Source organism: Lepus europaeus, chromosome 8, assembly GCF_033115175.1.
Source record: "Lepus europaeus isolate LE1 chromosome 8, mLepTim1.pri, whole genome shotgun sequence".
In the NCBI taxonomy this organism is placed as follows: Eukaryota; Metazoa; Chordata; class Mammalia; order Lagomorpha; family Leporidae; genus Lepus; species Lepus europaeus.
In genome coordinates, this window is record NC_084834.1 from 49,947,161 (window position 1) to 49,961,692 (window position 14,532).

The 14,532-nt window shown below is 40.4% G+C and overlaps 1 protein-coding gene across 2 annotated transcripts in view; it reads left to right on the forward strand.

Annotated features, from left to right (window-relative positions):
• Nucleotides 1–14,532, forward strand: part of MFSD8 (major facilitator superfamily domain containing 8) — a 48,688-nt gene that overhangs the window by 22,418 nt on the left and 11,738 nt on the right. For both annotated transcript variants that reach the window (XM_062199645.1, XM_062199644.1), the window contains 4 exons: nucleotides 389–502; nucleotides 5,172–5,316; nucleotides 6,117–6,172; nucleotides 11,528–11,636. In XM_062199645.1, the coding sequence (XP_062055629.1) occupies nucleotides 389–502; nucleotides 5,172–5,316; nucleotides 6,117–6,172; nucleotides 11,528–11,636 (424 nt within the window). The remainder of the gene's footprint in view (nucleotides 1–388; nucleotides 503–5,171; nucleotides 5,317–6,116; nucleotides 6,173–11,527; nucleotides 11,637–14,532) is intronic.

Genomic DNA, 14,532 nt, shown 5'->3' on the forward strand with positions numbered 1-14,532 from the left:
GGAAGCAGAGAGAACTTGAACTCAAATAATCAACTCTGTCTTGAGAACCACCCTCTGAGGGCATGTCCCCAGTGACCTGAATAACTCACAAGGCTCACCTCTCACAGGCATAATTAGATCAAGTCTCTACCCTTACTCCATCAACCATTAACAGCATGACCTCAGAGTTTAAGCATCTGTATGAGGTTTGGGGAGACAAGTGCTACTCAGTCCCCCATAAAGTACTAAGTTCCACTGATTGATGAGTTCAATAAAAATCTTATGTGCTTAGAGAAAGTAGTGACCATATTGTTGACCAATATTTCTGCTGTATAGAGCCAAATTAAGTTTAATTTTATAAACTGACTGGTATTTTCTTTCACTTTGGATTGTTACATTTTTTTCTTAGGAAATGTAGCTGTTGTTAGATCATATATTGCTGGTGCTACTTCCCTTCAGGAAAGAACAAGTTCCATGGCAAATACAAGCACATGTCAAGCATTAGGCTTTATTCTAGGTCCAGGTAAGTGTTTTCTACTTGGTGTTGCTTGATTCTAAATTGGGAGAACTGTTAAGATTCAAATGTTAAATGAAGTCTAAGTGTAAAATCTTGTAACTGAAGGGAAAAAGTGGGAAATGAATATATACATATTTAAAATATTTATTTATTTAAGAGGCAGAGTTATAGAGAGAGGGGTAAAACAGAGAGAGAGATCTTCCATCTGCTGGTTCACTCCCCAAATGGCCAAAATGGCTGGAGCTGAGCCGATCCAAAACCAGGAGCCAGGATCTTCTTCTAGGTCTCCCACAGGGACTCGAACACTTGGGCCATCTTCCATCACTTTCCCAGGCCATAGCAGAGAGCTGGATCAGAAGTGGAGCAGTCAGGACTCAAATGGGCACCCACATGTGATGCTGGCACCACAGATGGAGACTTAGCCCACTAAGTCACCGCATTGTTCCCCAAATTAATATATTTTTTTAAAGATTTACTTATTTTGGCCGGCGCCGTGGCTCAACAGGCTAATCCTCCGCCTTGCGGCGCCGGCACACCGGGTTCTAGTCCCTGTCGGGGTGCCGGTTCTGTCCCGGCTGCCCCTCTTCCAGGCCAGCTCTCTGCTGTGGCCAGGGAGTGCAGTGGAGGATGGCCCAAGTGCTTGGGTCCTGCACCCCATGGGAGACCAGGATAGGCACCTGGCTCCTGCCATCGGATCAGCGCGGTGCGCCGGCCGTAGCGCGCCAGCCGCGGCGGCCATTGGAGGGTGAACCAACGGCAAAGGAAGACCTTTCTCTCTGTCTCTCTCTCTCTCTCACTGTCCACTCTGCCTGTCAAAAAAAAAAAAAAAAAAAAGATTTACTTATTTGGAAGTCATAATTACAGAGACAGAGAGAGAGAGAGAGAGAGATCTCCCATCCAGTGTTTCACTCCCCAAGTTGCCACAACAGCCAGGGCTGAGCCAATTTGAACAAAGGACCGGGAACTTCTTCCCAGTCTTCCATGTGGTTGGCAGGGACCTAAGCGCTTGGGTCCTCTGCTGCTGCTTTCCAAGGCCATTAGCTGGGAGCAGGATCAGAAGTGGAGCAGCCAGGACATTAACTGGCACCCCATGAGATGCCTGCTTTGCTTTTTACCACAACACCAGCCCTGGGAAACTAATATTTTTGTTCCAGTAGTGAGGTTAGCTTCATTTTACCTTGACACTGGTTCCCTAAGTTCATTACTGTTTGTTCCATTTTACATATGAGGTTGCCAAGACAAAGTGAAGCCTAGTAAATTGTTCAAGGTCACATAGATAGTAAATGGGAAATCTTTTCAAAGGTTAAAGAAAATGGAAGAATTGTGTTTTGTTGTTGTTTTTGAAAAGCGGAGAGACAGGAGGAGAGAGCTCCCATCTGCTGGTTCTTCCTCAAATGCCTGCAATGGCTAGGGCTGGGCCACGTCAAAGCTAGAACCAGGAACCCAATCCATGTCTCCCACATGTGTGGCAGGGACCTACAAATTTGAGCCACTACTGCTGCCTCCCAGGGTTTTTGTTAGCAAAAAGATCAAATCATGAGCAGAGCGGGGACTCAAACAACAGCACTGATATGGCATGCAGATGTCTTAACCACCCATCCCTGGACAATTTTTTTAAATTTATTTTATTTATTTGAAAGACAGAGTTACAGACAGAGGTAGAGACAGAGAGAGAGAGGTCTTCCATCCACTGGTTCACTCCCCAGATGGCCACAACGGCCAGAGGTGTGCCGATCTGAAGCCAGGAGCCTCCTCCAGGTCTCCCACATGGGTGCAGGGGCCCAAGGACTTGGGCCATCTTCCACTGCTTTCCCAGGCCGTAGCAGAGAGCTGGATCGGAAGAGGAGCAGCCAGGACTAGAGCCAGCGCCCATATGGGATGCCGGTGCTTCAGTCCAGGGCATTAACCTGCTGCGCCACAGCGCCAGCCCCCTGAACAATTTTTAAAAAGGCTTACTATTTTGTTCTAGAGCTTCCACCCATTTGCAGTGATCAAGTCACCACTTGGGATGCCCGCATCCCATTTTGGAGTGATTGGGTTTGTGTCCTGGCTACTCCACTTCTATTTCACCTTCCCTCTGATGCACACCCTGGGAGGCAGCAGATGATGGCCCAAGTACTTGGGTCCCTGTGACTTCACATTGAATTCTGGGCTCCTGGCTTTGGCTTCACCCAGCATGGCTGTTGCAGGCATTTGAGGCATAAACCAGTATGTGGAAGATCTGTCTGCCTTTCAAATAAAATGAAAAAATAAACAAAAAATTAATGATACCTAATACTTCCCCAAGGCAAATTAATTTTCTGCTGAGTAGAGAAATTAATTAATTTTTTATGCTTAAATAATATAGAAGGGGGCCAGCATCTCATATGGCCATTTGAGTCCTGGCTGCCATCTGGGTAGTAAACCAGCGAATGGAAGACTGCTCTCCCTGTCTCTTCCTTTCTCTCTCTCTCTCTCTGTAAATCTGCCTTTCAAATAAATAAAATAAATCTTTAAAATATATAATATGGAAAAACTATATAACTGGTTTATGCCTTAAATATTGCAGTTATGAACATTATCAGTTGGAGTCCAGCTCAGTTTATGTTATCTTTAACACCTCTTCCTCATCCCTAATTTTGATTATTTCTTTGTTTAACCAAATGTTAATTTTCTCAATAGGAGAGAATCTAATTCATTATTCACCATATCTAATATTTCTCTTTAGTATTCTGGAATAAACATATATACAAAAGTAGAATAATTGAACCTTGATGCCATATTTTTTTGCCTTTTTTTTTTTTTGACAGAGTTATAGACAGAGAGACAGAGAGAAAGGTCTTCCTTTTTCAATTGGTCCACTTCCCAAATGGCCACTACGGCCAGCGCTACACCGATCCAAAGCCAGGAGCCAGGTGCTTCCTCCGGGTCTCCCATGTGGGTGCAGGGGCCCAAGCACCTGGGACATCTTCCACTGCCTTCCCAGGCCACAGCAGAGAGCTGGAGTGGAGGAGGAGCAGCCGGGACTAGAACCTGGCGCCCATATGGGATGCCGGTGCCTCAGGCTGAGGATTAACCAACTGAGCCATGGCGCTGGCCCCATTGCCATTTTTAAAAAAAAGGTTTATTTATTCTGTTTGAAAGACAGAGTTAGAGAGAGGCAGGGGCGGGGGTCTTCTATCCACTGATTGACTCCTCAGATGGCCGCAATGGCCTGAGCTGCACAGATCTGAAACTAAGAGCCAGGAGCTTCTTTCACATCTCCCACTCAGATACAGGGGCCCAAGGATTTGGGCCATCTTCTGCTTTCTTAGGCCATAGCAGAGAGCTGAATCAGAAGTGGAACAGCCAGGACTTGAACTGGCACCCATATGGGATGCCAGCACTGCAGGTGGCAGCTTTACCTGCTACGCCATAGTGCTGGGCCCTGCCATATTGTAAAATAGGACCTACCTGGGCCTTTTCTATTCATCGCACTACCTTGTTAAGTTCTTAATAAACATCGCTGACCACCTTAAGAGTATCTCATAAAATTTTGTGCTATAGGTGAGTAATTGTAAGCCATAATATATTAGATGACTTTTGCAATCATGGTAACTATTCGTGAAGTACTAACATTTGTTGAAGGCTTAACAAGGTGCTTGGCACTACTCTGTGTAGTTTAGGAGCGGTATCTGACTTAATCCTCACCATGTGATTGTATGCAAATTATTGACAGAGCCATATACAGAATCTAAATCAGGAGAGTAAATCAGTACAGTCCAATCCTGTTTTTACCATAGAACCAAATTTAAATAAGACTAAATAGAGGCCGGCGCCGTGGCTTAACAGGCTAATCCTCCGCCTTGTGGCGCTGGCACACCGGGTTCTAGTCCCGGTCGGGGCACCAAATTCTGTCCCGGTTGCCCCTCTTCCAGGCCAGCTCTCTGCTATGGACCGGGAGTGCAATGGAGGATGGCCCAAGTCCTTGGGCCCTGCACCCACATGGGAGACCAGGAGAAGCACCTGGCTCCTGGCTTCGGATCAGCGCGATGAGCTGGCCGCAGCGGCCATTGGAAGGTGAACCAGCGGCAAAAAGGAAGACCTTTCTCTCTGTCTCTCTCTCTCACTATCCACTCTGCCTGTCAAAAAAAAAAAAAAGACTAAATAGATATAATTTAGTTGCCATGCATACAGTAATAGAATATTTTACCTAAAATGTGATTTTTTTTTCTTATAATGAAATTGACTAAACTAAATTATAACAAATTTTCTGTGGATTTGTTTTAGAAAGAAGATACAGGCAGCTTTAGATATAATCCTTTGTGAATGTATATGCATCAGTGTTTCTGAACCTTTGTTTCATTATTGTCTCCCTGAGGAGAATTTTTAGACATTTTTTACTAATCACTACATCCCTTATACTCTGGTTTCTCTTCTGATCATATAAATCTTTCACCTTTTACTAATCACTCCATCCCATGAAATTTGAATACTAAAGATCTGTCATATATGTTTATGTGCTGCCTGTTTACCTTTATCCAGTAAAAGAGTAATGTTGTTTTCCCTCCCTCACTTCATTTTCTTTGCCCTGTGGAGAATGTATGATGTAGAGGATGGTTCCATAGTGTCACCTTCAGTTCTGTGCTAAATCTTTTACATTTGTTTAGCCTATACCTGCTATGTAATAACTTCTTGTACTTTTCATTTTAATAAGTTTTTCAGACTTGTTTTGCACTCATTGGAGAAAAAGGTGTAACATGGGATGTGATAAAGCTGCAGATAAACATGTACACAGCACCAGTTTTACTTGGCGCCTTCCTGGGAGTTTTAAATATTATTCTGATCCTTACTGTATTAAGGTAATTAGATGGAAATAATGAACTAATTTTGTAAGTTGTGAAATTTAACAAACTATGTCATTATTGCAGGGTAAGTATCCCTCTGATGTCTTTATTTGGTTTTTGATGTCTGTAATTGTATTCATATTTTTTAATCAACTAAAGCATGTAGTACTGACAACTAAAATAATAGAAAACCTGATGAATGAGAACAGGTTATGAAGGTCTTTGAATATTCAAGGTTTGGTCTTGAGTTACCATGTTTCTTAGTAGGAGAGTGGCATGAAATAAACATGTTAAGTAGATTAATAAATTAGTATCAGCCTTAAATATGAAAGTTACTTATAATGTGTATGACCAGGCTTCACAAAGTTCATGGAAAATTCTTATTAACCTTTAAATCTATTTTTCTGTGAACTTTTTGAAGCCCCTCATATCTTCTCTTATGTATTAAAAGAAATTTTCCAAAGCTCAGAAGTTTGTTACTTTATATTTTTTTAGAGTACTTTATCCAGTTAGCCAAAGACATTGTATAACTAATGTTTAAAATTACTGAAAAACTTAACATATTGACTCTAGTAATTCATGTGTGCTTTTGGATGAATTGGGTATAATTTTTTTCATTTTATGTGATAATATGATAAGAATTACAACTTCTATCTTAACCTTATTGATTATATTGAGCTGGTAATAATTTAATTACTCAGAAGCCAGTCAAAAAAAGTTTATCAGAATGGGAAAAAATTAGGATGCTAGTAATAAATTTAAACCATTTTTATATTAAGCATTTTATAGATGCAATATATGTTTTTCTTTTTAAGAGAACATCGTGTGGATGACTCAGGACGACAGTATAAAAATGTTAATTTTGAAGAAGGTACTATTAACCTGTTTGACTAGATTACTATAATACTATCGATGCAGTTCCAATGATTCTGCCTGTTTGGTGTTTACTTGGATTTTGCTTCTGAGAACAATATAGTGGATAATTGGAGAAGATCTTCAAAGGAGAAAGTTACCCAAATGGATTTTTTTTTTTAAGATTTATTTATTTAGGGGCTGGCACTGTGGCATAGCAGGTAAAGCTGCCGCCTTCAGTGCAGGCATCCCATATGGGCACCCGTTCGAGTCCCAGCTGTTCCATTTCCGATTCAGCTCTCTGCTATGGCCTGGGAAAGCAGTAGAAGATGGCCCAACCCCCTGGGTCCCTGCATCCGCATGGGAAGACCAGAGGAAGCTCCTGGCTCCTGGCTTCTGGCTTCAGATTGGCGCAGCTCTGGCTGTTGCGGCCACTGGGGAGTGAACCAGTGGATGGAAGACCTCTCTGTCTCTGTGCCTCTCCTAATCTCTCTGTATAACTCTGATTTTCAAATAAATAAATAAATCTTTAAAAATTTTATTTATTTAAAAGGCAGAGCAACAGAAGCAAAAGGAAAGAGAGTGGCAGTGAGAATAAGGGAGTTATCTTCATTCTACTGGTTCACTCCACAAATGACTGGGCCATTCTCAAGCCAGGAGCCAGGAACCCTACCTGGGTTTACTGTGTAAGTGGCAGGGGCCTGTGTACTTGGGCCTTCCTCCACTGCTTTCTCAGGAGTATTAGCTGAAATTGTATTAAATGTGGAGTAGCTGGTGTGCCAATATAAGATGCTAGTATTGCAAGTGGTGGCTTATTTCATAGCACCACAATGCCAGCCCCTAAATTGATTTAAAAAAAAAAAAAAAAAAAAAAGGCCTGTCCATATCAGCTAGTTGGTATTCACGACTGGCAAGGTTAAAGTAATTGCTAAAAATCATTTTATATTGTTTTCAAATAGCCAATATCCTAAACACTTTGAGATCTTTAGGATGATTTCAGTAACTTTATTACTAAATGTGCCTTTTTGTTTCCCTTGATTGTGAGAATCAATAGGGTTTCTCTTATAAAATTTTATTATTTTGGTTTACTTTACAAATATACGTTTTTACCCTTTAATCTTTCTCTGATGCAGAAGTAGGTATCCATTCTGGTAAGTAGGTATATTTTATTAAATAAGCTGTTATATAGGTACTGTTTATACCCTCCTGAGGAAGTAACCTGACATATGAATGAATACATCTCAATGCAATGAGTTTGCAAAGTTGTGGAACAGACAGTTTCATTTTACCAAGTATTTTTATAATCATTTTATTTGATTTTCACAACAGAAATAGTGACAGATGTGGTAGAGTAAGAGCTGAGTGAAGAGGAGCTACAATTAGTTTTTGAATTAGGAAGCAGATACAACAATAGATTTCAGGCAGAAATTAATGTGGATGTGTGAAGACCTGAACCAGAGCAGTGACTAAGAATGGAGAAGGGATAAGGAGTAACACACACACACACACACACAGTATTCTTGACAGATTATATAAAGAATATTAAGGATTAGTAGGAGTTGTTTATGATGTCTGCCATCTTTAAAAGTTTTATGTATTTTTATTTGTTTGAAAGGCAGAGAGACAGGCAGTAAGAGAGAATCTTCCATTCATTGGTTCACTTTCCAAAATCCTACAACAGTCAGAGCTGGATCAGGTTGACCAGGAGCCTGGAACTCAATCCAGGTCTTCTACATGGATGGCAGGGACCCACCTGCTGCCTCCCAGGGTATACATTAGCAGGAAACTGGAATCAGAAATGAAGCTGGAACTGGATCCCAAGTACTCCAGTATTGGATATGGGCATCCCAGGTAGGTTTTGATCACTGAGCCAAACACTCACCACAACTGCCAGGTTTTGATTTTAGATAACCAGAAGAATGAGAGAGAGGAAATATTTAGGAAGAAAGGTTGGTTGAAAAGAAGAGTTCAATTTGGACCAAGCTGGGTATACTGTTATCTAAGACTATAAAAAGATCCCAGAGGCTATCTAAGAATATAAAAAGATCCCAGAGGCATTTGTAATTTTGGCTGTAGAGTTCAAAGCTAGAGAAACAAATTTGAGAGTTGCCCAGTGAAAAGCACTACAGCAGCGAAGACTGGAGAGAATGGAAAGAATGGATAGATGAATCCAGTGCAGCAAATGTTGTTGGATTTGGAGGATGGATAGGTGAAAATGTCTGAAAACTTTCCAAGTAAAAAGAATGACAGGATGAGTGATGAGGAAGTACTAGCAGTGGGTTATAAGCCACCTTTTCAAAAGATGAAAAATAGGGTGCTAACATCAATGAACTATCTGTAGTTAAGAAGACAAGATTGAGGTACTGAGAAAGGCAGGATAGCTAAGAAGCAGTCTTAAAGACCTCAGAAGGGGGATAATGATGTAGATCAGTGCTTCATTAACTTTAATGTGCTTAGGGATTTACCTGGGACCTTGTTAAAATGCACATTCTCTAGCCGGTGACTTGGCTCACTTGGTTAATCCTCCGCCTGTGGCACTGGCATCCCAAATGGGCACTGGATTCTAGTCCAGGTTGCTCCTCTTCCAGTCCAGCTCTTTGCTGTGGCCCGGGAAGGCAATGGAGGATGGCCCAAGTGCTTGGGCCCCTGTACCCACATGGGAGACCAGGAGGAAGCACCTGGCTCCTGGCTTTGGATCGGTGTAGCACCGGCAGTGGCGGCCATTTGGGGAGTGAACCAATGGAAGAAAGACCTTTCTCTCTGTCTCTCTATCTCTCACTGTCTATAACTCTACCTGTCAAATAAATAAATAAAAAATAAAAAATAATGAACATTCTCATTCAGTAAGCCTGGGGTGGGGAGGCCTCTTCAGTAGGGCCAGATAAAATTCAGGATACCCATTTAAATTTGGGGCTCCTGCATCCTATATTGGAGTGCCTGGGTGTGAGTCACAGCTCTGCTCCTGACTCTAGCCAGTTTCCTGTTAATGCAGGAGGCAGCAGGTGTTGGGTCCCTGCCATTTCATATGGAAAACCTAGATTGAGTTCTCAGCTCTGGAGCATTTGGGTAGTGAACCTGTACATGGAAGCTCTGTTTCTCTGTCTCTCAAAAAAAAAAAAAAAAATTGAATAGTATTTTAGGATGTTCTACCCAGTTAAATTTGGATTTCAGATAAACAACAAATTGGTATAAATGTGCTCCAAATATTTCATTGGACATTGCTATACTGAAATTGCAAATATTGCATGGAACATATTGATACTAACAGTTGTTGTTTATCTCAGATTTAAATTAACTGGGTTCCTATATTTTCGTTTACTTCCAAGTTTATAACAAATTGCCATTTGAGTTGATGCTGCTGTCTACAAACCATATTTTGAGTAGCAAAGATATAGAACCATGATGTCCAATACAGTAGCTATTAGTCACATATGGCTATTTACGTTTTTTGTTTGTTTTTTAAGATTTATTTATTTGAGAGGCAGAGTTACAGACAGAGAGAGGGAGAGATAGAGAGGTCTTCCATCTGCTGGTTCACTCCCCAGATGGTTGCAACAGCCGGAGCTGGGCTGATCCAAAGCCAGGAGCTAGAAGCTGCTTTCAGGGGCCCAAGTACTTGAGCCATCTTCCACTGCTTTCCCAGGCCATTAACAGGGAGCTGGGTTGAAAGTTAAGTAGCTTAGACTTGAACAGGTGCCAATATGGGATTCCAACACTACAGGCGAAGGCTCAATCCACTGTGGCACAGCGCCAGCCCCAGCTATTTAAGTTGAAGTACTTTCAGGAAATTATTTCCCATCACACTAGCCATATTTCAAGTGTACAGTTTTGGGTATATGTATTGCATGGCACAGATGAAGGACATTCCCAACTTGTCACAGTTCTATTGGCCAGCATTGTTCTAAAGCACAAACAGGAGTTTAGAGAGGAGAGATCTGTTTCTTTTGTGGGGTTTTTAGATACTTCAAAATAATTGTATAAAATAAGATCATTTTTAAATTTTAATAATTGGATAAAATATATCTGATTAAAGTTTCTATAGTTATTTTAATTGTAAAGGTAATTTAGGCTTAAAGAAATTATCAGGATAGAATTATAATTTCTTATCACACAGCAATTGCATCAATATATTAATGTACTCTTTTCTTAACATTTCTATAATGAGGCTATCCATCCAGTCCTGAAAATCTGCTATGCAGCATTTCTTCGATTCCTCATTGAAAACCAACACTGAATAGAAGCTGCAGGAAACCAACTGCATATGATGCAAACTCCAGCCTGACTTTGGACAGTGTTGAGATTTGATTTAAAGTAGTAATGACCAGCTTCTAGCTGATGATTGAGAATCGGGAGGTCTGTCAAAAATAACACAAGGGCCACCAGGACCAAGGCCTACCCTTGACAAGGATCTGGACATAGATACTTAATTCCCCCCTAGCGGGGCAGACTAATTCCACTGCTACTTATTGAGAAGGAATTCCTTCCCAGTAGTCCTGAGATAGAAAGGCAGGCACTGTTAGAAACAAGTCATAGAAGCTTACTGTACTTTGGAAAACTACCCTCTTCCCTCCAGCCAGTGCGCACACGGTGAGGGACACGTAAATGGACACATTCCTCTAATACTTACCTGACTCGTGCTGAGTAAGTGGGTAAATTATAAAACAGCTTGAGGGATATGTAAAGTGGATGTGTACGGCTACATATTTCTTAGTTATATCAGGAATACCTTAGGCTGCCTGTGTAGTTTAACTGTATACATAGTTGAAGGTGAGAAGTCAGTACAGTCACTTTGCTCTTCTAATTTATAAAGCCACGATCAAATCCTGGTTGTGTCTTTACAAGAATACAAATGATACCCTAAGGTTTTTTGTTTTTTTTTTTAAACTAATTTTGTAATAGCATTGAAATTCAAAAAATATATATCCATTGGAGTGAATCAGAAGTGTGAACTGATTTAATAAACTATTTGAGTTCTTCATGAAGTGTATGTAATTTTAAGATTTAGGTAAGATAGAAAAATTTCTGCAACTGAAAATTAAAGTAAATGTATTTAGTATAAAATCATTTTATTACAGAATTCTCTAAGATGCATTTCTATTTTGAATTGAGAGATATCAAATAGAAAATAATCTGAGAATTTTCTATAGATAATATAATTGAAGTCTTTATATCTCTAGGGATAAAATTTACTTTTAAATGCCATTTAAAAATTATTTCTGTCATAAATCCTATAACTTTCAAACTTCTTTGCAGTTTAAAAATTATTTTAAATGTTTGCTTATAAGATTTGCTATGTGTAATTTCTACATTATTTTATTGTTCTAAGGAAAATTAGTTGTATAGGTAATACAATTTTTCTCCTTTTTGCCCTTAGTAAATACAGATGAAGTTCAGTTTCCCCAAGGAAATATTGATCAAGTTGCTGTTGTGGCCACCAATATTCTGTTCTTTGTGGTTCTATTTATCTTTGCCCTTTTTGAAACGTAAGTTTTACTCTATTATGTAAATCAGATTATATAGCAACCTGTATTTCTTTTTTTTTTTTTTTGGCGACTCAACCTGTATTTCTTAGTGCAGTGTTAATTAGGGCTATAGTGGTTACCAGAAAGGCATATTTGTTATTATGATGTAAAAGATATATAAATTTTATGTTTTTAAACTTGAATGTAGTTAATTCTGTATAGTTTTACTACTCTTATCTTGCTGTATTTTTTGTTCTTTTTAAAGATTTATTTATTTATTTGAAAGAGTTACAGAGCAAGAGAGACAGAGATCTTCCATCAGCTGGTTCACTTCCCGTATGGCTACAACAGCAGGAGCTGGGCCAATCCAAAGCCAGGAACTAGGAGCCAGGAGCTTCTTCCAGGTCTCCCACATTGGCGCAGAGACCTAAGCATGTGGGCCATCTTCCATTGCTTTCCTAGATACATTAGCAGGGAGCTGGATCAGAAGTGGAGCAGCCAGGATTCAAACAGGTACCCATATGGGATGCCAACACTGCAGGTGGCAGCTTAACCTACTGTGCCACAGCACCAGCCCCTCTTGCTGTCTTACAAAGAAATCTGTTTCACTAGTCTTTCCCTCTTCCATTTTGTTAAAAAAAGATGTATTTATTTGAAAATCAGAGTTACAGAGAGAGATATTCCATCTACTGATTCACTCCCCAAGTGACTGCAATGCCCAGGGCCAACTTCTTCCAGATCTCCCAAGTGGGTGGCAGGGGCCCAAGCACTTGGATCATCTTCCACTTCTTTCCCAGGCCATCAGCAGGGAGCTGGATCAGAAAAGGAGCAGCCGGGACCTGAAACATCGCCCATGTGGGATGCCACTGTCACAAGCAGAGGCTTAGCTTACTATGCTACAATGCCGGCCCCAATGAAATTTTTATTTTCAAAATTATTGAAGTAGAAAGTTTTTTTAATCTTGGGGCCTACACTGTGGCATAGGGGGTAAAGCTGTCGCCAGCAATGCTGGCATTCCATATGGGAGCTGGTTTGAGTCTTGGCTGTTCCACTTGGCCTGGGAAAGCAGTGGAAGATGGCCCAAGTCCTTGGGCCCCTGGACCAATGGGGGAGACCTGGAAGAAGCTCCTGGCTTTGGATTGGCGAAGCTCCATCCATTGGGGCCAACAGGGGAGTGAACCAGCAGATGGAAGACCTCTCTCTCTGTCTCCCTGCCTCTCCTTCTCTCTCGGTGTAACTCTGACTTTCAAATAAAATAAATAAATAAATCTTTTTCTTTTTTTTTTTTTTTAAGATTTATTTATTTGAGAGACAGAGTTACAGACAGAGCTGTGCCAATCTGAAGCCAGGATGCTGGTGCCGCAGGCGGAGGATTAACCCACTGTGCCATGGCGCCGGCCCCATAAATAAATCTTTAAAAAAAAGAAGAAGAAAGTTTTTACTCATCTATTTTTTTGATGACCTTTTGGTGAAACGAGCATTACACAAAATATACCATTCTAAATATATTTTTAATGATTATTTATTTGAAAGACAGAGATACAGAAAGATGAAGAGAGGGAGAGAGATCATCCATTTGCAGGTTCACTGCAATGGCTGCAATGGCTGGAACTGGGCTGATTCAAAGCTAGGAGCCAAGAGTATCTTCTGGGTCTCCCACATGGGTGTAAGGGCCTAAGCCCTTGGGCCATCTTCTACTGCTATCCCAGGCACATTAGCAGGCAGCTGGATTGGAAGTGCAACAGCTGGGACTTCATCTGGGGCCCACATTGGATGCTGACACTGCAGGACCACATTTTAACTCCATCAGCTCCATTTTAACTATTCTTAACATGTAAAATTCATTGTCATTAAGTACATTCACAATGTTGTGCAACCATGTTCATTATAAATTTTCATAACCTTTTTATCATTCTAGACTTATCCATTAAACAAGAGCCTCTCAGACTCATCCATGTAGTCCCTGGTAGCATCTATTCTACCTTCTATTTCTATTAATTTGCTTGTTCTAGGTACGTCATACAAGCTGAGTCATACAGTGTTTTCTTTTTGTTTCTGCCTTATTTCACTTAGCATGATGATTGCAAGGTTCATCATATTGTAGAATTCAGTAGAATTTTCTAACTTTTTATAGCTAAATAACATTGTCCTTTTATCCATTGGTGGACACTTAGTTGTTTTCACTTTTTGACTATTGTGGGAAATGCTGCTATGAATATTGATATATGCATATCAGTTTGAGCCTCTCCTTTCAATTCTTTGAGGTATATACTCAGCAGTGCAATCGCTGGGTCATATGACAGTTCTGTGTTTAACTTTTTGAGAAACCACCAAAGTATTTTCTGTCAACTCATCTGATTTTAAAATTCAAAATTTTGTATTTTAGGGAAAAAAAAGCCTTTTTTTAATAATTTAATTTTGTAGTCAGTTAACAGAAGGAGATAAAATATAGGAAAAGTAAGGAAGAGACAGAGTCATATTAAAGGAAGAGTCACATTAAAAAACAGGGAGAAAAATACATACTTTCAAAGTTAGGGATGGAAATAGCAGAAAGGGGGCCGGCGCTTGGCATAGTGTGTTAAGATGCCGCCTGCAGTGCTAGCTGCTCCACTTCCAATCTAGCCCTCTACTATGGTCGGGGAAAGCAGTAGATGTTCCCTGCACCCACTTCAGAGACCCAGAAGAAGTTCCTAGCTTCGGATGGACCCAGCTCCAGCTGTTGCTGCCATTTGGGGAGTGAACCAGTGGATGGAAGACCTCTCTCTGTCTCGCTCACTCTTGCTCTCTCTCTCTCTTCCTCTGTAACTCTGCCTTTCAAGTAAATAAATAAAACTCTAAAAAAAAGGAAATAACTGAGAAACAAAAAGTTCAGTAGTTTTAGTAACTTAATAATTATAATAATAGTTACATTATTATT